This window comes from Hemicordylus capensis, chromosome 1 (genome assembly GCF_027244095.1).
Source record: "Hemicordylus capensis ecotype Gifberg chromosome 1, rHemCap1.1.pri, whole genome shotgun sequence".
Classification (NCBI taxonomy): Eukaryota; Metazoa; Chordata; class Lepidosauria; order Squamata; family Cordylidae; genus Hemicordylus; species Hemicordylus capensis.
In genome coordinates, this window is record NC_069657.1 from 388,319,351 (window position 1) to 388,343,943 (window position 24,593).

General features: G+C 42.3%; 1 protein-coding gene across 10 annotated transcripts in view; it reads right to left on the bottom strand.

Moving 5' to 3' along the window:
* SMYD3 (SET and MYND domain containing 3) overlaps window positions 1-24,593 on the bottom strand; it is a 582,729-nt gene that overhangs the window by 128,213 nt on the left and 429,923 nt on the right. For all 10 annotated transcript variants that reach the window (XM_053302247.1, XM_053302329.1, XM_053302319.1 and 7 more), the window contains one exon: window positions 1,089-1,156. In XM_053302247.1, the coding sequence (XP_053158222.1) occupies window positions 1,089-1,156 (68 nt within the window). The remainder of the gene's footprint in view (window positions 1-1,088; window positions 1,157-24,593) is intronic.

Genomic DNA, 24,593 nt, shown 5'->3' on the forward strand with positions numbered 1-24,593 from the left:
AACCCGCAATGACTATACACTAACAAGCTAAGACACACCAAAACCCTAGCCAGAAACAACTGGGGGGGGAGGGGAACCCAACATCAAGGAAGCAGCAATGACAAAAAACTCCTGACCAAATACTTGAAACACCAGCCCCCACCCCCAACACATCCAAGAACAAAATGCACTGATGCGCAGAAAGGACTGCAAAAATACATCGGATACACATCGGAAACTGAAGAAAGAACTCAACAACCAAACAAATTCTCCCAACAAAACTCCAAAAAGTAAGTAAACTACCGCACAGATAATCTGTGTGGGTTCAGCTAGTACTTTTTAAAACACTTGTGCTGCAGAATATATCCCTTAGTGCCATGGCAAGAGAGCTTTCTTGGTCAATCTTATGACCAAACTAGACCTTAGAGGGAACTGCATGTTTATTAAATGCATCCTTCCTTCATCATATATAAAGTGCTGCTGGTGGTAGTAGTGCTGGTGATTTTTTAGATCAAAAGGTACTAACATCTAGTTTAGCCCTTAGAGCACAATGTGGCAAAGGAGGGAAGCGGCTCTTGGGCAGCTGATTTCAAATGCAGCGATTTCTAGCATTATCAACTAGCAAAGTGTGCATTCCATGCCAAGAATTACAGTGACAATGTCACGATCTATGATTGATGCCCATTGGGTAAGCTTTATGGCCCATCCTACTACCTCTATCACCAAAAAGATGCTTACTCCAAAGTGTTGAGCTGTAGTAAATAATTCTCTCTTGCTTCCAGCTGTAGAAAACAATGATGGGGATGTTTTATAGTATGATATATCCTTCATTTAGCTCCTTTCCAACTCTGTGTTGGATAGATAGAGTTATAGTGCCATATGGTCAAAATTATTTTGGTGATTGCAGGGGGGTGGGGTGGGGCGAGAACCCACACCATTCAACATTCTTGCAAAATGTTGTCATCTCAAAGTTTCCAGATTCCTTACAGTACCTGCTATTTCAGTTTAAGAGAGTGAGTGAGTGAGTGAGAGAGAGAGAGAGAGAGAGAGAGAGAGAGAGAGAGAGAAATCTGAGTGTTTGCTTGTGAATGAAAGAATGTCCATTGTACCTCGGATAAAGGCCAACACCAACATCCTGCATCTCTCCGTTACTAATGCTGAAACAGTTACAAGTCACCTGTAAAAACAAGGTTAAAATCCAGGATTAGGATTACTAGAATAATTTAGAAACTTCATATCTATGTGAAAGAAATGCTCAAAATTGGGCAGCAACTGCTGGATAACCGGAGAAGGGAGACCAACACAGAAATACCCTTTTATATTAGAGCATATACTGTAAATCTGGGACACAGCATCAAAAATAAAGCCAATTAGGAGCAAAAATGCTAATGTCCTTTAAAAGTTTGCAAGAATAGAAGTTTACATATATGCTGAGACCCCATTTTCCAGTCTGGAAAAAAACAACACAATTTCATCTTATGGATGGTTTTGAAGCTACATTAATCATAAGTTAAATAAAAACACAAAATCTGCCTACAGAGTAATTTTACAAGATTTGACAGCAAAGTTAATTTAAATGAATATACATACAGTAATAAAATGCATTTTGATTTTTTTTTAAAAAACACCACCCATGTTAATTAGTCTGTTATTTATTTAACCCATTCCAACATTCCCAATCACTTATAAAAGTCATTCATCTTAATTATGTCTCTTCTGCTGCTATTGGAAACAAAATCCCAGAAACACTTGTATGCTAAGATTAGTTCTTTTTAAATAGCAATATAGTTACAAAAATATTGACTTGGCTTTTCAGCACATAAAACAAAAATAACTCCTTCCAGGTGGGAGAAAAATCTTTTCTTTAAAATGGCTTCTATATATATAATTCTCTAAGACGTACCCTGGGCTAATCCCATGTGTGGCAGCTCTCGTGAGAATTCACAAGTGAGGGAAGGGGGAGAGGAAAGTGACGATGGAGGGGAACATTAGGCCAACAGACAGGCCAGCAAACAGGCAGGCAGGCATGCAGGAGAGAAAGTGGCGGCGGTCATTGGGGATAAAAAGTGAAAGCAGCAGCAGCTGGGCAGGGGAGAAAGCGGTGTGCAGCCGGAAAAAGTGGCTGGCCAGGCAGCCGGCCAGAGAGAAAAAACACTGGAGGTGAGAAGAGGGAAGAGGAGGGGGGAGGGCCCAGATTGAAGGAGGGGGGGCCGAGAATGAGGGAGAACTAGAGTTGCAGATGCTCTGTGCCTGGGCCATCTAAATGGCTTGCACCCCAATCCCATAGATCAATCTAGTTTCAGCAATGTAGACTTGCTTGTGCCAAGGGCTACAGGATGGCTCTAATTGTGAAGCAGCAACTTATCAGTGGAGCAAATATGTTTGCATCTGCTCCACGAGTTTGCTGTCCTGTGACCTAAGTCTCTCCTGTGTCTATATATCCTGATCTATCTATCTGCCGCCTGTCAGTTGCACTTGTATTGTAACTGTTTACTAAGGGCAGAACTACATATTGAACGCATATATGTGCAACAAAAGCCATGGCTGTTTTTTCTAGAGAAAAATAGCTTTGAGATGGGATGATTTGGAGTAGAAAAGGGGTGTCTGTGTATGTGTGTGCACATATGCACACTATATACATTTGGAAACTCATATTAAGGGAAAGGAGAATTGAGAGGAGATTTGGAGTATAGAAACAGCAGGCAGAGTTAAATACCACTATCCCCGTGGCTTTTCCATCCCAAACTGACTCAGGTAAGCATAACAGATTTTATTACACACAGTTGTGTAACATATAGTGTCTGTGTCTCCTTGTTTTGGGACTGTGGGGATTCTCCTAGAGGAGATATTCTTTCATTCCCTTGACTCCCTCAAGGCCTCACAGCAGGCTGAGGAAAGGGTTTTATGCCACCCGGTTCCTCCTCCAACCAGGTCAGCCCCTCTGTTGAGCTCAACTGTATCTCCAGTCTCCACAGGGACCTCCCTCATCATCGTCCTGGCCTCCTAAATAGCCCTGAACACATTGAGCACGGCCTCCCGGCTGCTGAAAGTCCTGCCTCCATGGGTACCTCTGGTCCCCTCGGCCCCTTCCCTGGGCATCACACCACAATTTCTGGGCTTGTCCTGGAGCCATACGGAGACCCAGTGCCCTCAAAAGATGCGGCAGAGCATGCCAAGGTGTTAAGGTCCTCCATGGCCGCACCACATTCAGCTCCTGGCTTGTCAGACCTCATTGCCACCAACGGCCCCAAGGGAGCATCCAAATAGAAAGGGGCTACCAACACTGCAGAAGTCAGCTCAAGGATGAGTCAGTCCATGGTTCCATGACATACAGTTAGGTCCTTACTACTCCACTTCAAACAACATGGTTCATACTCTGGAGACTATTATCCTTAACAAGGACATACAAGAATGAATTCACATGTACAATCAGCACCGTGATAGGTACTGAAAGCATAACTACATGGCAGTTCCACATGGCAAGCTATTTAAGTGAAGATTTTCTTTCATGCAGTGAAAGTGTACAGTGAAAATACACTACATACTACTTAGTCTGATTATAGTTACTCTAGAAATAGTTTTCCTCAGGTAAATATAGTATCCACAAGTCTGGGTTTTTCAATGGTTAAAATTCTATTGATTATACATGTGAATGGCCTCAGTGACTTCTGTAAACATAATCATAATTAAAACACATTTAAATCTTATTCAGACATCATGCTGGATGAACATACAGATATCTATACACTCATACATGTTTTTTGTGCGAATGACTGTATCTGCATTCATTTTAAAAGTGAACCTGAGTACAGACCCATCAGATAGGAAGAATACTGCTGTACTTGTATTCAATGTAACATATGTATAACTGTACATGTGTACGTGCATTGAACATAACATGTGAATAGGGCTTCTGTGGATAATAAATATGAAACAGAGATAAGGGGAGATCAAAACTGCAACTCTCTTGCACACCAGCATTCATCAGACACAGACACAGACGCACACACCTCTCCCTTGGTTTTCGAAAATCAGCAGATTAGTAATCAGATGTCTAATAGCAGACAAGGGTTCCATAAATATGGGATTTACATGAAGGGAACAAAACCTGTCTAGAGTTCCCAGAAGATGAAATTTTGGAACTGTTGAAATGAAATGAAATGAAATGAAAAAAGCATTTCAACTTAGCTTGTTCCTTGAGAAAATGCTTGCACACACAAAATCTGGGCTAACCAAGAATCAAAGCATAAAGAGCCTTGTATGATAATACTAACAGCATGAACTGCAACTAGTAGCAAACAAGAAACAAATGTGAAGATCACAGATGTACTATGTTCCTGATTACTCTGGCTTTTCCATAGCCTATGATCTGCATTCTGTTATGGCTGAAGTTTCTAATTAATCTTCAAGGGTAGCCCTATGTAGCTTGCATTGCAAGAACTCAATCTGGAGCTGATAAGACAGAGATAACTTTTAGTAAGATCCGCAACTTAGTGGAAGGATATGTTAATGTTGAAACAAGGCTTGTCTAGGTACAAAAACCATTTGTGAATCTATGAGCAAAATAAACCAAGCAAATCCCTCCTCATACCCACCTTTCCTTTGTGGGGTTTTTAGGCTGTATATCCCTTGGGACAGAAACCTGTCCTGTTGTACTTTGTCAAGAGGCATGCAGACTGGTGGTGCAATATGAATGATAAATTAAAAAATAAGTAATAATCCAACAGAGTGTGGAAACTGAATCATGTGAGTCCATGTGGTATAATGTGACACCTTTTTAACCTGGTGATTCTCTTTATTTAGCGGGGGAGAGTAACTGGCCCTATCCACCCTCAGCACAGTACCACCAATGACTGTTGCTGGTGTCTGTCTTATGTTTGTTTGTTTGAGCGGTATATAAATATTTGTTGTTGTTGTACAATGTTTTTGTGCTGTGAGCCGCCCAGAAAACAATTTGTCGTGGGGTGGCTAACAAAGTTGTTTTATTTGTATTTATTACTACTACTACTACTGTAGTCATTATACAGCACTGTAGCGAACCAATCTCTCAGATTGCAACTTTTGTATGGCTTCAAGCTCCTTGGGGTCTGGAGGACTAAAGCCCAGAAATTCATTACAAGCAAAAGCAGATAGGTTTATAAACCTTGTGTGGCCTTTCTTCACAAGTTTCAAGAGAATAGTTTTCAGTACATAGACAACTGAATAAGCATTAGCAAAGGCCTTCTCAAAACCTTTCTGAGTCTCCACATTTCATGAAGCATGGGCAGTTGCTCTGCTCACTGAATCCACAAACCATTATAGTGCTGTGTGTGAGCCACCTGTTGTGAAATGGAGCAACAGTAGGGCTATTAGTGGGGAACACCCTCTGCGGAGACAGAAAAGAAACCTCCACTAATTAGCATGCAAAGCATTTCTCTTTGCAGCATTCTTGATCTTGTTGTAGCTATTTGGTATGCATACACTAATGATGGCATTGCTTTGAAGCCTTTACAATTTTTGTAGTCATCACCAGCAAGCCAAGGATGATCTGCAGTCCTCAGCTGTAGGAGTCTTTTTTGTGCCCACTAGGAACTTCCTTGCTTCCAGTATAGCTTAGGATAAACTATCCAGGGGTGCCAGCAAACAGACGTTAGCAAATGTGCTGTTGTTTTTTCCTACATAAACACAGAAAGTATGCCAGAGATCCCCCACTACTTCACAATGTCCATGGAATAGGAGGAACTACAAAGCAGCATCAAAACGCAGAAGGTTTCTGTCTCAACACAGTGAGCCATGAATTAACTTTGAGAAATTCTAACAATATTTCTCCCTCCCAAGGAAAGTTCTTTTTAAATTGCGGATCCACTGCCTTAACTCTGGCCTGCAGGGGAAGGGCTATTTGGCTTCAGTAACAAATGAATTGCACTTGTTCTAGAAATGTTGCAAGAATTAATGTAGCCTGTTATTCCCTAATCTTCATGAATACTATGCTTGGTCATAAAAGTATAAACACCTGCCATTCAGATTGTTTTACTGCCAGCCCATTAAGGTTTTAATTAAGTATAAGGTTCTATTATATGCTTTATTTGATTTATTTTAATCTGGGTAATTTATGCAAGTTTTATTTTGCAGCCCATTCCAAGCATTGGAGATGATGTAGACTGAAGTCTAAGTCAAGGAATCAGAAAATAAATGCAGTTTTGTGGTGTATTTACACTTTCTTATTTTTATGTATACATTGATTTGGCAATATTCTGACAAATTCAAAACATAGTAAACTAAATCCAGTGGTTAATTCAGGCACTTAAATTTTTAGCAAGTTTTAGACAGTTATTTTATGTGTGGCTGAGTTAGTACGCAAGACTTTGAGCATAATCTAACAGCCACTTGTGCAGCATGGAACATAACCTATGTGATTTTTAATGTACTATTTATTTTTATTTATTGGCTTAATTTATTTAATTTATTTATTTATTGGCTTTGTTTGTTTGTTTGTTTATAGGAGGAGACCTGGTCTTGTGGTAGAAAGCATGAATTTCCCCCTTTGTTAAGCATGGTCTGCCCTGGTTGCATTTGAATGGGAGACTACATGTGAGCACTGTAAGTTGTTCCCGTTAGGGGATGGGGCCACTCTGGGGTCACTCTGCTTGCGTGCAGGAAGTTCCTAGCATTTCCAAGCTAGGGCTGAGAGAGACTCCTGCCTGCAACCTTGGAGAAGCCGTATCTGCTGTGTAGACAATACTGAGCTAGATGGAGAAATGGTCTGACTCGGCAATGGCGTATTAAGGCATAGGCAGAGGAAGCTTCTGCCTATGGCAGCAAAGCCCTCAAATTTTGCTGTGCCCCTCCGGCAGCTGCACTAGCTGTGGGTATGTGTGCATGCGCGCAAGGGGAAATCCCCCCTTTTGGTCTATAAAAATTGCTGCTGCCACGGCAGGGTAAACAACAGAGTTGGTGGCTAACTGTCTGCAGGGAGGGGGGATGGGGGCAAGGAGGAAAGAGTACCCCCCTTTTTTACTTCTTAAAGTGCTGCCCATGAGCCATGATTTATCTTGGTGGTGGCAGAGCAGCCCCTCCCCTCCAGTAACATCTGTCCCTTCCTTGCAAAGGGGGCGTGACTCAGCGGCTGGTGAGTGAGCTCTCCCTCTCATTTCAAGCTGTGTTTGCTGCCTGAATGCTGTTTATTTCGCTTTCTCTCCCTCCAGCAATGGGGGAAAGGCAAAATGAACAGCATTCAGGCAGAAACGCAGCCTGAAATGAGGGAGAAGAGCTCTCTCCTCGGGCTCTCTGGAGCCCGGGCCATGCCCCCCAGATGCAATTACAGATTATAACTGTAATAAATCAGGAACCAGTCCACTAGTGCTTTCACATCCACAGCAGCATCTCGATACTTAGTGGGGAGTTTGAAAACAACCATAATGTTCCGTAGGAATCCTGGGGAAAGTTTTTACTCTGATGACCACAAGGAGACTCATATTATATACCCCCATCAGAACCAGTAAAATTGGTAATCTCAGTAGTGAGGTAAATCTGGCCTTACATAGGCCACACTGCCCCTCATGGACCAGGTTCATAGGTTGGGCATTCTCCTGAACCTGTCGTTGTTCCTGGAGGCATAGGTGATGGTGGTATCCAGGTGTGCCTTTTTCCAGCTTTGGTTGGTATGTCAGCTGTGGCCCTACCTCGAGAATCCAGAGCTGACCTCCGTTACCCATGCATTGGTTACATCCAGATTGGATTACTGCAATGCGTTTTATGTGGAGCTGCCTTTGAAGACTGTTCAGAAGCTTCAACTAGTTCAGAATGCTGCCACAAGGATGCACAGGTGTGACACCTATCTTGTGGCAGCTTCACTGGCTGCCAGATTGCTCCTGGGCCAGATGCAAAGTGCTGGTTTTGACCTTCAGAGCTCTACATCGATTGGGATCTTAGTACTATCAGACTGCATTTGCCCATATGAATCTGCCAGGGTCCTCAGATCATCATTGCAGACCTCACTCATATTCAGTTGGTGGAGACCAGGAACAGGGACTTTTCAGTACTGGCCTACATCTTTGGAATGCCCTCCCAGAAGTGCTTCATGAGCCTCCCTCCTTGATACATTTTTAAAAGAACTTGCAACCTCTCCTTTTTAAGAAGTACTTGGATTTAACTGGGTTTCCAATTTTAATCAGTTTTAGTCCAGTCTGCCATTTTATCTTACTGCTGGTTTGTTTTTATGCTTGTTGTTGGTTGTTGTTTTTGTTTATTGTTTTATTTTGTTTTTATTGTAAGATGCCCCAAGGACTAATATGGTGAAGGGGAGGTAAAGAAGTATTTTAAACAAACATACATACAGGTTTACTTTTACAATTATGTCAGTCAGAACAGAGGTTTCTGGATGTTGTTAGACAACAAATCCCCAAGGCACAAGTTGAAGGCCATTGGGAATTGTAGTATCTGGAGACCCAAGTCAGAGAACCCCTGCCTTAGAAATTAAAGTCTGTTGCAAACAAAGGTTTCTCTAGCTAATTGCTAGGTTTTTAAAAAATATTTAACATATGGTGAAAAGGGAGATAAATAGTCACATGTTCTCAATTATTCCAAAACAGTCACCCATATATCATGTGATCACTCAATACCCCAGGCTTACTATTTGTAAAAGCTGCATAAGCGGTCCCAGAAGTGCCAGTCACACCCAGCTCCTGTGATGTTGAGGGCAGAGCAAGGAAAATGTTGGTGGAAGGAAAGCAAAGATAAGATTATCTGTAGCAGCAAAAGAAAGTATCTCCTAGTTACTTGAAGCTTTTATCAGGAAGCACCACCAGGGAGTTATTCACACATGGCTTCATGCTGCGGGGTAAATGTTGAAGCCACTTCGAATTACACTCGTGGCATTAAGGGAAGCAGCCCCTCCTCTCTGCTCTCGGGTTTTATTTTGGTGCAGTTCACATTGCATGCTTTCGTGCTCTACTTCTAGCCAGTGGGGGGGTGGGGAGATTTCTAAAGCCTATATTTGCATTCCTAAAAGAGTGTATCCTTCTTATCATGTTAGTGATTCTACGTCAGGGCCTATCTCTATGTGCTCCATGTTTTCAGAAAAATTCCTTAAAACCAGCATTTCAAAAACCCGGAAATACATTGAGATAAGCTAGAACTGGGAAGACAAAGCCTGATTTGTGTGTGCAGTGGGTCCAAGGATCTCGAATGGACTTTGGGATATGTTTGGTTGGTGTGTGAATGCACACACTCTCTTCTGGGGGAAATTCGGGGTAAAAGCCCTGTCTGTAAAGCCTCCTGATTTGCTCTGGCCTATCAGTTCTTTTAGAGGCTCTGGTCAATTATGAATGGGCTCCCTGCAGCTCTATTTTGATCAGAGCTAAATCAAAATACATAACCTGGCAGTCCCCATACCAAGGCCCAAGGCTGGCTGGTGTCCTGATATCCAATAACAAATATTTTTATTTCAGATACAGTCCAAGTACTTCAGGTCAGTGTAGATGAACTCTGCGAGATGTACGAACAGCTTTAAACTGCCTTATGCAGTTCATGGGCTTCAGGAAGATAAACTGGATTCAATCTTTTCTTCATATAGAAAAAGACCAATCTTAAGTGGTGGAGTTTTACTACAGCTCATACTCCTTGTTGATACTCCCCCTCCAAATGCTTCAGCCAATCAGTTTTCTTTCCTAGCACAAAGCTTTACAGATTCACTTACAAACACCTGCACATATAGCCACATCAGTTTCTGCCCAGCAGAGATATAATCCTCATTAGTTCTCATCCCCTTTTTAAGAAACATGTTAGTCTGGTGCTGTGTCCAGCTGAATACAAATCATTTTGATATATGCTCAAGATCTTGTTTAAATCATTACATATAAGGTATCATTTGATAAGAACACAACTAACACACATTACTTCTAATTGCTTCTGTTATTAATGCACTCATTCCAAATTCAATCAAGCTTTTTAATTACTCAGATATTTAATGGTCTTGCTAAACTTCCAAATCTATCACAACTAGAGAAACAATCTAATTAGTACAAGATCACTATTGTCATGAAAATCTTGCTGCATGCATCTTGCTGCATGAATTTTTTTAATTCCCTGAGTAAAATATATACACATTTTGCAACAGGTGTTGTTTGCTTGTGTGCATTTTTTATCTTCTGTTGATCCGGTATCATTCACAACATGGGCTTTGCGCTTGCACAATAGTCCTCATGGAAGGATTCCAAGATCTTCAATGTGCTCTGAGGCTCTTCCCTTTGCGCGCAGAGTGCACGCGGTATCTTTGGTGACAGAGCGCTTCTTATCTCAGTTCCTGAATGGACGCTGTGCAGAATGGACTTTGTAAAACAAGACAGTTAAGTAGGCATGTACATCCAAAAGGTTGGGAGGCTGGGTGGGTGTTGTGAATGATACTAGACCAAAGGTTACAGGTAAGCAACCTGTTTATCTTAGTGGTGATCCAGTATCCTTCAGAAGGTGAGTGATTAGCAAGCTCTCTGAGAAGGAGGTGGGCCTGAGAATGAAGCTACAGTACTTTCTTAGGTACTGCCCAGCCAAAGCTAGCCTCAGCCACAGAACAGATGTCCAAGGCATAATGATTTAAGAAGGGTAAGTTTGAAGACCAAGTAGCAGCTTTTTGACTCTCAGAAAAGTCAGTTCCATCATATGAGCAGCAGAAGTGGCTACAGTTCTTGTTGAATGGGTTTTAACAGTGGTAGGAGGTTTCACCCCGTTTGTCATTGCAGGTGAGGATAAGCCATACTAGCCTTTCTGATAGTCTCTGCTGAGATACAGGTCGGCCCCTGTTAGTACAATCAAGGGTTATAAATAGTCTAGTAGACTTTCTGAAGTCCTTGATCCTGTCTAGATAGAAGAGGAGCACCCACCAAACATCTAAGGATGGAGGGAGTGTTCTAGGGACAAAACTGAGGACATTAAAAAGGAAGGGAGGGCAATATACTGGTTAATGTGGAAGTCCGATACAACTTTGGGTAGGAAGGCTGGATCAGTTCTCATAATGACCTTATCAGGAAAAAAGTGGCAAAGGGAGCATCAGCCCTTAAGGCAGTGAGTTCACTAACCCCATTAGCAGTTGTTAAAGCAATTAGGAAGGCTGTTTTAAAGGAGAACAACTTGATAGGGGTTGAGGACAAAGTTTCAAAGAGTAGTTCTGTGAGGGTGCAGAGGACTAGAGACATACTCCAAGGTTCAACCTGCTTCTTTACCAGGGGATAGAGATTGTAAAACCCCTTCAAAAATCATTTGCAGTCAGGTTGGGAGAGTAAGGTTTTAGAATCCCTGCATTTGTGGACTGCAGACAGGGCTGACATGTGGACCTTGAAAGGTCCAAGCTTTTCAAGATTAGATACAGAAGGACTTGGTGTACAGAAGCCGTAATCAGATTGAACCCCGTAAACTTAGTGTAGATGACAAATCTCTTCCATTTATAGGTGTAATTATATCTGGTGGAAGCTTTCAGTTCGTGAAGCAAGGTATTGTCTAGAAGTGCTGCTTCCAAGTGTCATGTTCAGTTCTGAGGCTGTGATGGAGGATCCTGCCCATATGAAGGGAGAGGAGGTCAGGATGACGGCGGAAGCCCTGAGGCACCTGCAGGAGGAGGAGGAACCACGGCTGCCTTGGCCACCATGGCATGTGTATTATGCACCTCCTTTTGTGCTGTAGAATCTTGCTTACAACCCTGGAAATGAGAGGGAAGGGTGGGAAGAGGCAGTATAGATGGGAGTTCCAGGGAATGCGGAAGGTGTCCCCCAGGGATCCGGTCCCCATTCCACCCTGGAGCAGAAAAGGGGGCACTTGTTGAAGTGTGTTGTGAAGACGTCCATATGGGGAGTCCCCCAGCATAAGAAGAGATTGGATAGCATGTCTAGGTTGATTTCCCATGAGAGAGGTTTGTGTTTAGCCTTGCATGGCCCCCGGAATTTCGGGTAGCCCCCGGATTTTGGCTCCTCCACCCAGCTGCTAAATACCACCTAGATTTACCCAGATTTCAAATGCGCTGCCCAGTTTGCCCAGATTTTACCCTGGATTCAATCACATGGTCACTCTGGATCCGATCACAGGAAGGAAGGAAGGCTCTACATCTTTGCATGTGGCTTAAGATGGCTCCAATTCTCCCTTGCCTCGCTCCAGTGCTGTGGGGAGCGAGGCAAGGGAGAGCTGGATCCACTGTAAAGCCGGAGTCACCTTAAAGAATGCCCAAGAGCAGAGGCAGGCGGCGGGGCAAGTGCCTGAGTGTTTCCCTTCCCTGCCATGGGTTCTTTCCAGGTGGTTTGTGGCAGGACATTTCCCTTGCAGCTACTCCTGGAGGGAGCATCTTATGTCCAGATTGAGCTGGCCCCGGACAGTCTGCTTGCAGGCTTAATTCCAGGAGGAAAGAAAGAAGGAGAGAGAATGAGAAGTAGAAAAGCGTGGCAGGATTGTCCTGCTCTTGAGGTTTCTCCCTGTGGGTACCTGAGAGTTCAACTGGGAGCAAGATTGTAGTAGAAGAGAATTCAAAAAAAGGGGAGGAGGGAATCAAAACTCAAACCCATAGTGTAAAGAGGGTGGGATAAGGACCAGTTCTGGGGTGGGGGGGGGAGACTCTTGACAACATGACTTTGGTGCCCAGTGAGCCCATTTTTTCATGCTGCCAAGAGGGAGGGGGTGTCCGCTAAATAAAGAGAATCAGCATTTTTAAAAGGTGCCTCTTTGCTCAGTTAGCAGGGGTGAAATGAGTTATAGTTGTGGTTCTGCATTACAAGACTATGTTTACATAGGAGTAAGTGTGCCATCGAGTCAGAGTTGACTCCTGGTGACCAAAGAGCCCTGTGGTTGTCTTTGGTAGAATACAGGAGGGGTTTACCATTGCCATCTCCCATGCAGTATGAGATGATCCCTTTCAGCAGCATCCTATATCGCTGCTGCCCAATTTAGGTATTTCCCATAGTCTGAAAAACATACCAGTGGGGATTTGAACTGGCAACCCCTAATACATCACATTTGTTTCAGGGAGATTTACTCAAGTTTGTTTAACATTGTAACCATAACATGATGGTGCTTGTCCAGGCAACATTTTCCTCTACAGCAGGCTTTGTTCTGCACAAAATAGCTTTCTCGGCAGTCATTGGTTTGTTTTATTGTTCTAGATCACTTAGAGACTTGGGTAGTGGCAGGCAGTATACAAATTTGTCAAATAAATAAATAAATAAAACGCAAATTAGTTTTGGCATGATTAGCATAATATGCAAATTAGGTCACCCGGATTTGGGAAGCTTGAATATAGCAACCCAATTTGTGTTTCTGATGAGATCATCTGACAACCTGTTGTCTATGCCCTTTATGTGAAGTGCTATGAGGTATATTTGACGATTTATGGACCAGTCCCAAAGTTGAATTGATCAGTTGCAAAGGAATCTGGAAACTGTGCTGCCTTGACAGTAGATGATGGTGGTGATGTTCTCCAGGAGAAGCTGTACTGGCTTGCCGCTTTGGATGGGAAGAAAGGACTTCAGAGCCAAGAGAGCCAAGAGTTCCAGAAAGTTTATGTGGAGGGATGATAGTTGAAGATTCCAGAGGCCTTGTGCATGGAGCCCTGTACAATGAGTGCCCCTCCCCTTGAGTGAGGCATCTGTAGTAACGATCACCATTGGGGTGGGGATATGGAAGGGTATTCCCATCTTAAGGTGTTAAGGCAGAGCCCAACAGGTGAAAGAGTCTAGTACTGTCTATGGCAGTAGGAGCTGCATTCACTGGCTGTCTTCATTGGATTTGAATTTGGAAAGGAACCATAACTGGAGCCCCTACATGTGTAGTATGGAGTAGTGAGCGGTTGTTGTGCAGGATGCCATAGAACCAGGAGGTCATGGATGGTTTGCACCTCTTGGTCAGGGTTGGATCTGACAATGTGAATTAGATGCAAAACTGAGTCTCCTCTCTCCTGGGAGGAAGGAATGATTCATACTTGCATCCAAAATCGCCCCCATGTACAGTAGCGGAACTAGAACATATTTTTTTTCTATTCACTTCAATACCAAGGTTTTCCAGAAGGATGAGCACAGCCTGGATGTGAGTAGCAAGCAACGACTTGTTTGAGGAGGTAGTCAGCGAATCATCTTGATAATATGGGTAGATCGAAACTCCCTCTGTCCCTAGATGAGCAATTATCATGCACACATTTTGTGAAGATGCAAGGCTGAGGAGTTGTGGAGGGTCCAAAAGGAAGTATTGTATACTGTCCTGAGATTTTATATAGGGTAGTATATAAATGTGTTTATATAAATTAAATATTGGAAAACAGTGAATTGTAACAATTTCTTTTGTTGTTGTCAGATGCCCACATGAAAAAAGGCATCTTTGCGGTCTAGTGTGGCAAGCCACTCTTTTTCCACCAAGAGAGGGAGGAATTGTTGAACAGTGAGCAAATGGAACTTTCTTGTGTGGATAAAATAATTGAGGGAGTGAAGATCTATTATAAGGGAGAGACCACCATCCCTTTTTGGTACCTGGAAGTACCTTAAATAAAACCCTGCCCATTGGTGCTTCTGTGAGACGGGTTCTATCGTCCACTTAGATAGTAGCTCTTGAACCTCTGTCAGTAGGGTAGCAGTTGTGTGTATTTTATTCCTAGGAAAGGGGGAGTAGTGTGAACTCTATGGTGTAGCCAGTGGAGATTATACTTAGCACCCAGGCATCAGATATGATAAAATGACAGGTGGAAAGGAAAGGGGCAAGTTTGGTGTGCACAGAAGCTCCGACAGACAGGGGGACCAGGAAGTCAAATGTTCTGTTTGGGCTGGCCCTGATGCTTGATGCTTGGTCTTGTTTGGTTGTTGCCAATGTCTTTTAGAAAAGGTGCATTTCTGAGAGTACTGGAAGATCTTCCTATTGTCTCTACACTCAGACCATCTGAACTGGTTGGTAACTGGGCTTGGCAAACCACTTAAATAGTTGAGAATAAGACTGCAGGGTAGAGGAAGAGGTGAAGGTTCTTGCTGTAAAGTGAGATTTTTTCATTCTCTTCATGGTTTCATCTTTCTGAGAACGAAAAAGACCTTCTCTATCGAAGGGGAGATCTTTGATTTTGTCTCTCATGTCCAGATGTAGAGAGGACAAATGGAACCAGGCGTGTCGCCTTAATGAGACTGCACTAGCCAGGGTGTGAGATTCCATTTCCATAAGATGCTTTGCAGTGCTCAAATTTTGACATGTTATGTCTGCCGACTTGGCAAGCATCTCCTTGAACCTGCTTTTGATCAGTTCAGGAGCATCCTTGAGGTTGACTGCAAAGCCTTCCCAAACTGAGTAGTGGAACCTGGACATGCAGGTCATATAGTTATTTATTTTCATTGAAAGATAGGAGGAATAATAATTTTTGCAACTGACAGAATCTAATTTTCTGTCCTCTTTGTTTGTAGGGGCAGAGTGCTTTGGGCCCAACTTCCTGCCCATTGTGCAGTCCACAATAAGCTAGTTCAGAGGAAGGTGCTTAAACAGGAACTTGCAGTTCTCCTCCTGGACCCTGCAAATTTTTTTGAGTCATTTGAAGGTGGAGGTGGCAGTTGATGGAGCATCCCACGTGGACTTGGTGGAATTTCTTAATACTGGCAGCATGGGTAGCCGCTCCTAGATTGTGGAATGCACTCCCTGCAGAAATCCGTAATTTGAATTTTTAATTGGCATTTAGAAGAGCCCTAAAGACCTACCTGTTCAGCCTGGCCTTCCAGGGTTTTTTAAATTGTTTTAAAGGGTTTTTAATGTACAGTGGTCCCTCGACTTACGAAGTACTCGACATCCGAAGATTTCGACATACGAACGACAAAAAATACCGGAAGTCGTTGCCGGTTTAGATGCGGCTTCCTCGACCTACGAATTTTTAGATGCGGTTTCCTCGACTTACTAATGTTTCCGGACCTCCGTGGATGCGCTTTTCGACTTACGAAAATTCCGACCTACGAACGTGCGTTCGGAACGGATTATCTTCGTAAGTCAAGGGACCACTGTATTGGGCTTTTATAAGGTTTTGAATTGCTTTATTTTTTAACTGCTTTATTGTATTTTAAATTTTTTATTCCTGATCATTGATTGATTTTAACGGTTTTATGATATTTGTGAACTGCCCTGAGCTATTCTGTAAGGGCGGTCTAGAAATAGAATAAATAAATAATAAATAAAATAAATAAATGGGTAGCACTACATGATGGGATGTTGTAGTGCATGTGAGAGAAAAATCATAGACAGGATCCTGAACATTAGAAACTGGAGACTTCAGTTCTAGGCCAAGAACTTTAGCCATTTCTGCAACAAAATGCGGAATGATTTTGGCTCTTCCATGGGAGAATTTGATGGATTGTTCAGAACGTTGTCATCAGGGGAGGGATCTGATGGATTCTCAGTATGCGCAGACTCATTATTAGAGTCTGAAGAGAAAGGAATGGGAGCTGGCTCCAGGGTAGTAACAGAGAAAGGAATTTGAGTATGAGGTAGCAGACAGGGTGGTTCAATAGGTTGTGGTAAGGGAGGTTGTGGAAGAGGAGGGCATGGAGCTAGGAGGAAGATCCAGGGGACATTTGAATTCCCATAGGAAGAGACAGTTGGCTTTGAGGAGTAGTGGTGGATTTAACCTTTTTCAATTTCCATAGCATGAATTCTTCATAATTGCATGGAAGAGATATGTAGTATGGGTCCTTAAATCTCCCCAACCTTCTAATGTAACCTGGGTCCAACACTTCAGTAGACCAGCCGTCTACATCTAAGCCATGGAGGGAGAACCTTTGAAGGTTGACCCAGAAAGCAATATTGTTGAAGTCAGCAGAGATTCAATGTCCTAAAAGAGAGGGAACTCTTTTGATATTGACAGTGTCAATAGAAAACAAGATCCAAAGACAGGTGTCAAAGGAATAGCCGTAAGAGCGGGAAGGTTCTTGTGTGGATCACACTCAGTTGAGATCAGTAGTTGCATTGTAGTTGGTTGCTCTGGAATGGTAGAGATCAACATTGATGTTGAGGGCAATGTTGAAGGTGCTGTTGAGGTGACTTCAATGAATGGTGAATTAAAGGGACGATCTGAACAGCCGGTGGGGATGGCATTAAAAAAACATCCAGTATCGACAATGTTTATATTGAACAATGAGCTGGTGTCGATGGGAGGCTTGAGGTTGAAGTCGAGGTTGATAGTCGTGTTGATATCAGCAACACTGAGTGCATTGATAGTGAGGTAGACGGCCAGTGGGCTTTCACAGCCTGAGCTGCAGGATTGAGACAGGTCTGCAAGGCTGGGGTGGTTGATATTGATGTCAGTGTTGAGAAAAAATTTTGATGTTTGGAGGGCTTAAGAATCCTCCTCCCAATATTTGCATTTCTTATTATGTCTATGATCATCCTTGGAAACATCCTTAGGTTTCTTAAAAGAGGCTTGGGCAGCAGATAGAGAAGTCCCCAGAGTCGAGCCTGACTTCAACAGCGTTAATGTTGATGGTGTCTGTGATAACAGGGAGTGTGGCATTGGAGTTGACAGGCACAGAGCCTGTTTGTAGAGAGCTTCTCTCTCTGATTTTCCAAGTTTGTTTGGAAAAGGTAAAGGTAAAGCATGCCATCAATCAATTTTGACTCCTGGCACCCACAGAGCCCCGTCGTTTTCTTTGGTAGAATTCAAGAGGGCTTTACCATTGCCTCCTTCCACGCAGAATGAGATGATGCCTTTCAGCATCTTCCTATATCGCTGCTGTCCGATATTGTACCAGCAGGGATTTGAACAGGCAACCTTCTGCTTGTTAGTCAAGCATTTCCCCACTATGTCACTCAAGGTGACTTGTTTGGAAAAGGAGGGATAAATTTTACATGTTCGAATATTATGGTCTTTCCCAAGACAAAGCAAGTAAAGTTTGCACTTGTCAGAAGAATGAAGGGTCCCACGGCAAGAAGAGCACCACCTGAAGCTCTTTTTAGATTCCATTAGAAACAAAACCAAAGCATTAGGCAAAGGGTAGTCAAGATAGACAATAAATCAAACCATAAGCCTTTTCTTTCAGGAACCAGGAGCAAATGGAGCGAATCCTGAGGGAAGTGTTCACCATGGCGGTCGAGAAGGAACTGAGATAAGAAGCACTCTGCCACTGAAGATACCAAGCACACTCCGAGCACGAAGGGCAGAGATTCAGAGCACTTTGAGGAGCTTGCAATCCTTCCGCGGGAACTATTGTACAGGCACAATGCCCACGTTGTGAAGGATATCGGACCACCACTAAGTTCCAATACATACAGCAGAAAACCAATTAAAATCTGAAAATCAGAAGAAAATATTTATTTAAAATAAAAACCAACAGCACAAACTTTCATATTCCTTGGAACAGACAAGCAACATGCAGTCATTCAATCTGACTTGTATATTTTCTGACTTAGGTACCACACCAGAGTACAAAAAAGAAAAGAAAATCCTTTTGTGAAGCAGCCCTAAGACATGGCTGTTACTACTGAGAATACACCTATATAATCTAAAAACAGCACACAAATGTATCATGGAATGTGAAAGATGGACTCTGCTTTACTAACAAAACACAGTGCTTTACAGGGTATAAATAAATAAAGGACATGTAAACCAACCAGAAATGCTATTTTATACTGAATATATGGGAACAAAATCAATTTCTCCTTATTGTCAGGATATTCCTTTTGGCAGCTGGATATGCATCACCTTTGAGCAACAAACCGACATATCTTTGTGTTTATCAGCACTGCATTCCTATTGTTCACAACAGAATGAAAGTCACTTTATGGCCAAATTATACAGCAAAACAGCTGTCCTGTTTGAAGCTGCCCCTGAAGAGTGTTCCCATTACTGGCCACTAACATTAAATATTAATAGAAATTGAACACTGAGGCTGAACATAGCAAAAAAGCAGCACACTCAGACATCTACTGGACTAGGGATAATCTTTTAAGTCACAGCACAAAAACATTTATGTCAGAGAGAAGAGTTTAATTCTAAATAATACCTATATAATTCTTTGAAAATCATGTCTTGTTTGTTGAGAGTGGGGTTAAAAGGTACATTAAAAGGTACATTGGCTAGAACAAGTGACACGAAAACCTCTTGAGGAGGTTCTTTTTTGGCTGTTGATCATCATACACCTTATTCTTTGCTAGGGTGTAGTGGAAATAGTATAATTCCATACAGTGCTGGGAGTGGCCTTGAGCAGTGAGAATGATTTCCCAGCCCCCTTGATATATGTTTGCAGTCCTGTGGTTTCACACAATCCTGGACACTTGTATTTTCCAAACACCACATTAACTGTATTTCTGTTTGTTTATATACAGTATCTATATCTATATAATCTATATCTCTGGGTAGATGACCAGAAGATGGGGATAATTAGAGTGGAATGGATCAGAACGACTGTACTCACTTGCACACTCCAAACCTATGTGCATATTTCACACAGACTCTGGACAGATCAACACATGGAGGTGGCAATGTACTAGTGGGCACATGCAATCATTATGTTCACTTTTGATTGTCTTCACAAGGCTTATATTCCCACTGATAACGATTCTACTCAAGCAAATTATAAAGCCGGTGAGGTGAACAGAAGAGAACTTCATCTCTATCTACCCTATCATATCTAAATTTATGTTTTTCCCTTGGGCTCCTTGCAAATTGCAAAACTGCATATGACTTGTGCAAAGTGACAGCATATTCTCAAAGACAGATATGACAAATGCTGTACAACTAGCATTCTTTGGCTTACCATTCTTGTTATTCATCTTTTGACACTCCACTAAATAAAACAAAGCTCATTTGAATGACCTTTTTTAAAACAAACAAAAGAAAATGGACTGTACCCTATTTATATGCATGCATTTGTATTTGCACATATTATACATGTATAACAGATATAATTAATTATATATATATCTTCACTGTCATAGCAGCAACTATTAAATATTCAAATTCAAACCACATTAATTATTAGTTGTATGTTGAACACTAATGGTGTTAAGTCAATACTGACCTTATATCTATTTCCCCCTCTGAAAATTCCCTGTTGAATTCTTTCTTTGAAAGCAACACATATAGGAAACAACAGATATGCATCCTCCCCCACCACCTCCCACCCCAGATAATTGGCAGACCTAATACCTGCCAGAAGCAGGTCACTTTAATTATGTGCGGAACTATAAATTATAAAACCATGCAAGGTATTTATAAAAGTAGATGTGGAATTTCATAAATAAAGCTCCTTCTGGTCTTAAAACCTACTAGACAATCAAAATGATCATTATACACCTTCAAGGATTCCTTTGGAGACACCCCAAGTTTTTCCTTTACAAAGGGCTTAAATAGTGTTTCTCAAATGTTCTGTGCTTGAGATTCCCCTTCTAAATTCATTCTCCTTTCTGCCCATCCCTCCTAAACAAGCACCAACCATCTGTTCCACAACAGAGCTCTTTGTACACAGTCATTTTTGTCAATTAGCATGTACTAGATAATCATTAATCTCCCCCACCCCGTGTTGTGTGTGTGCGCGCACACGCGCTTATGCCTTAATAATTTGATTGTAAATTTTTGGGCAGTTTTGTGATTTTAATACTTTTATATATAGTGCCTAGATGTTATGAGCAATAAATACTAATCGTTATGCTCACTATTATTATTAAAGAAACACAGCAGCTTTATGAAAATGTGACCAGTAGGATGATTACTTAAAGCTAGTAGGAGGGAGAAATCAGATTGAGAGCTGAGTCAAGAGATTCTCTTCTTGCAAGCTACTGATTCAGTCCTTGAACCTATAAAAAAACAAGAGGTTCTTGACCCTAGTTCAGGAGATATTGCATATAAGGCCCTTAGAATATCCAAGGTGCTGCTTTTCATACATGTCTGGTGGAGACAATAATTTCAAGAACCAGCTCTCAAGGCTTTCCAGAAACCACCAATTTATTCTGCAGTTTTAAAAAGTTATTATTATTTTTTTTAAAGAATTTGTTGTGCAGTTCAGTTCTTACTGGATTATACATGATCTTGTGCCTGTCAGGCAATAGTTGAAACAAAGTTCATGGCTGAAATCCTGCCACAGTGGACCTGTTTAGTCTCAAAACAATCCGGGGCTGGTTCTCATACGACAATATACAGGCCACATATTTTCATTTTGAGTCATGTGGATAGCAATGTGGGAAAGTTTCTGCACAGAGAGTTTTCACAATCATGTAACTCTGTCCCTAGAATAATGGTGCAAGTCCACAGAGTTTAAAAGTCTTGTTCATGTTATGTATGGCCCACAAGACACAAGGGGAGGAAGGGGTACGTTTTAATGTATGCAGTTAAGGCAAGTGTGAACCTGGTGCCTCTTAATGCAATTGTGTAACCCCCACCATTACTACCAGTATTATTGGAAGGCTCCCTGAACTGGCAACTAAAGGGTGTATGATCTCCCCTCCTGCTTCTTAATGGATTGTGGAGCATGCTCAGAAGGTCCTTATAATCTTCTAGAGATTTCAAGCTTGGCAGAAAGCTCCTGAGCAGAGAAGGAGAGATTTGGGGATCTTCTATTCTTTTATGAACTTGCTTATATACTGCAGGTAAAAGGGGGAGAGTCTTTCATTTCAGAAAGAGATTATGTTAAATGATGTAATTAGATTTAATTATGTTAAATGCAGCAGCCAGGTTGCGGCAGCCAGAATGCGGTAGCCAGGTTGGTCTCTGGGTCATCTCGGAGAGACCACCTTACTCCTTTGCTGATGGAGCTTCACTGGCTGCCAATTGGTTTCCGGGCAAAATACAAAGTGCTAGTTATAACTTATAAAGCCCTAAACAGCTTAGGCCCTGGGTATTTAAGAGAGCATCTTCTTTAGGGATGTGCAAGGAACCGCGGAGGTGCAGTGAGGCACCGGCGGGGGTCTCCCTTTAAGGGTGGGGGGTTTGCACTTACCGCTCCTGCCACTTTTTCCCCACCAGTGCTCTGTTTTTGCAGAAGGTTTTTGGGGCGGCAGCATTCCTCCCTGCCGCCCCTGCCCCCATTGTTGTCTGGAAATACTGGAAGTAGCAATTGCGCTTGAGTGCGCTGCAGTGTGTGCGCACATCGCACGTTGCGTATGCACGTCATGTGGCGGTGAGTGCACACGCAGTTGCTACTTCCAGTATTTTCGGACAACAATGGGGGCAGGGGCGGCAGGTAGGAACACTGCCACCCCAAAGACCTTTAAGAAAATCAGAGCGCCAGCGGGGGGGAAAGTGGCGGGAGGGGTAAGTGCAACCCACCCTTAAAGGGAGACCCCCCACCCCAGCACCAGACCCACCCGCATTCGAACCAGTTCAGAGGCCTCTATAATGGCCTCCGGACCAGTCCGTGCACATCCCTAGTCTTCTTCACGATGAGCCACACCACCCATGGAGGTTATCTGAGGAGGTCCATCTCCAGTCACTGCCAACTTGTCTGGTGGCTACACAGAGACGGGCCTTCTCAGTTACTGCCCTGAGATTGTAAAATGCGCTCCCTGTTGAGATACGATCCTCCCCATCTCTGGCAATTTTTAGAAAACATCTGAAAACCCACTTTTCCACCCAAGCTTTCCCAGTTTTTTTAAAACTGTCTGTTTTAATTTTATGGTTGATTTTAAATTGTTGAATTGTTTTAACTTCTTATATGTGTTTTTAATTGTTTTAACCACCCAGAGACAAAAGTTTGGGCAGTATAGAAGTTTGATTGATAAATAAATAAATAAATAAATGTATATTGCAATAGCACTCACATTTATATACCGCTCTATAGCTGGAAGCTCTCTAAGCGATTTACAATGATTTAGCATATTGCCCCCCAACATTCTGGGTACTCATTTTACCGACCTCGGAAGGATGGAAGGCTGAGTCAACCTTGAGCCCCTGGTCAGGATCGAACTTGTAACCTTCTGGTTACAGGGCGGCAGTTTTACCACTGCGCCACCAGGGGCTACACAAATATGCATTTGTGTAGTAAATGTGAAAGTTTAAGCAGAAGGTCCTTAGAAACGTCTAGAGTTTTCAAGCCCAGCAGGAAAGCTCCTAACAGAGAAGGAAAGAGAAATTTGGAGATCTTCTATGCTTTTATGAACTTGCTTATATATTTCAGTTCTTCTTTGGGCAGGATTTGCATGCCAGTTTAAGATTCTGTACGGACCCATCTGACCTCGTTGCATCAGGTCTTCGTCATTTCGGCTGCTCACTCACGGGACTTTTAATATGGACTATGCAGGAGTACTGTTGGGATAGTTCCCTTAGAAGAAAGAGACTGGGGTTTGGTTTGGGTTTTATTTAATGGCCCTATGATGATTTTGTATGTACGTTTTATGATTTTCTATTACTTTGTAATTGGGTATTTTAAGTTTACCTCTATGCATGCTTGGCAAATTTGGTTTTACAAAGAAAAAAAAAGGAAATGTTTATAAACCCTTGAGTTTGGTATAATAAATATTTGTTGTTGTTGTTCTCTTTCTTGCAACCACTGTGAAATACACTGTCTCAAAATATACAGAGAGAGAGAGAGTCTTGAACCAAAACCCCCATTTCCTGAGTAAGAGGGGTTACACAATGAGCACAAGAGGATTACATGTTCAATTCCTTACCATGCAGGGTGAGGAAGGGGGAATATCCTCAGTACACATAAAAATAACGTAACAGGGAGAAAGCTATGCTGACCCCTTCTCTCTAGCAGGCTAGCTTTCCATCTGCATAAAACATTTGACTTAGAGGAGCAATCACTGCAACCCTCCTTGCAACTTGAAACAGAACCACCACCATCCCACCCCAGAAAATATGTACCACTTGATTTTGCTGATAGGATGCAGAGAAGACAGAGGAATCAAAGTGCACCATGTTTACAAATACTTTTTAGCATAGGGTAAGTTCAATCGTTCTCCAAGTAATTATTAAACATTTATTTTTCCATCATCTGTGTTACATAGGAACATAGGAAGCTGCCATATACTGAAGCAGACCATTGGTCCATCTCGCTCAGTATTGTCTATACAGACTGGCAGCGGCTTCTCCAAGGCTGCAGGCAGGAATCTCTCTCAGGCCTATTTTGGAGATGCCAGGGAGGGAACTTGGAACCTAGATGCTCTTCCCAGAGCAGCTCCATCCCCTAAGGGGAATATCTTACAATACTCACACTTCTAGTCTCCCATTCATATGCAACCAGGGCAGACCCAGCTTAGCTATGGGGACAAGCCATGCTTGCTTACTTCAATATATATGCATGCATGCTGTCAATTGCTCTGAGCCTACGGGACAGAGCAGGTTATAAATGAAACAAATAATAAACCAATAATTTGCTAGGAATATCTGGCTTTGCTAGATTCTACATAAGAGGACCAGATGGACTCCAATTTCCATTCAGCCCTATAGTCATAAGATTCTGTCATATACCAGCTGAAGATTTGGCCTGGGACATTCAGGTATGTTTGTACAGCAAGGCCTGGATAGCTCACTTCATACAAAGCACTGTCCTTATACACTGCCTACCTTATCCACTTCCATTCCTGGTGCAATTTCTTTTCCATCAGGTTTTCTGTGCTTTTACCATTTGTCAATGTTCATTTCTTGTTATGCTTATTAGTGTTGACAGAAGCAGATGCTATTGTTTATTTTGCACTGCCTGTTTTGTTAAGAATTTATTTTT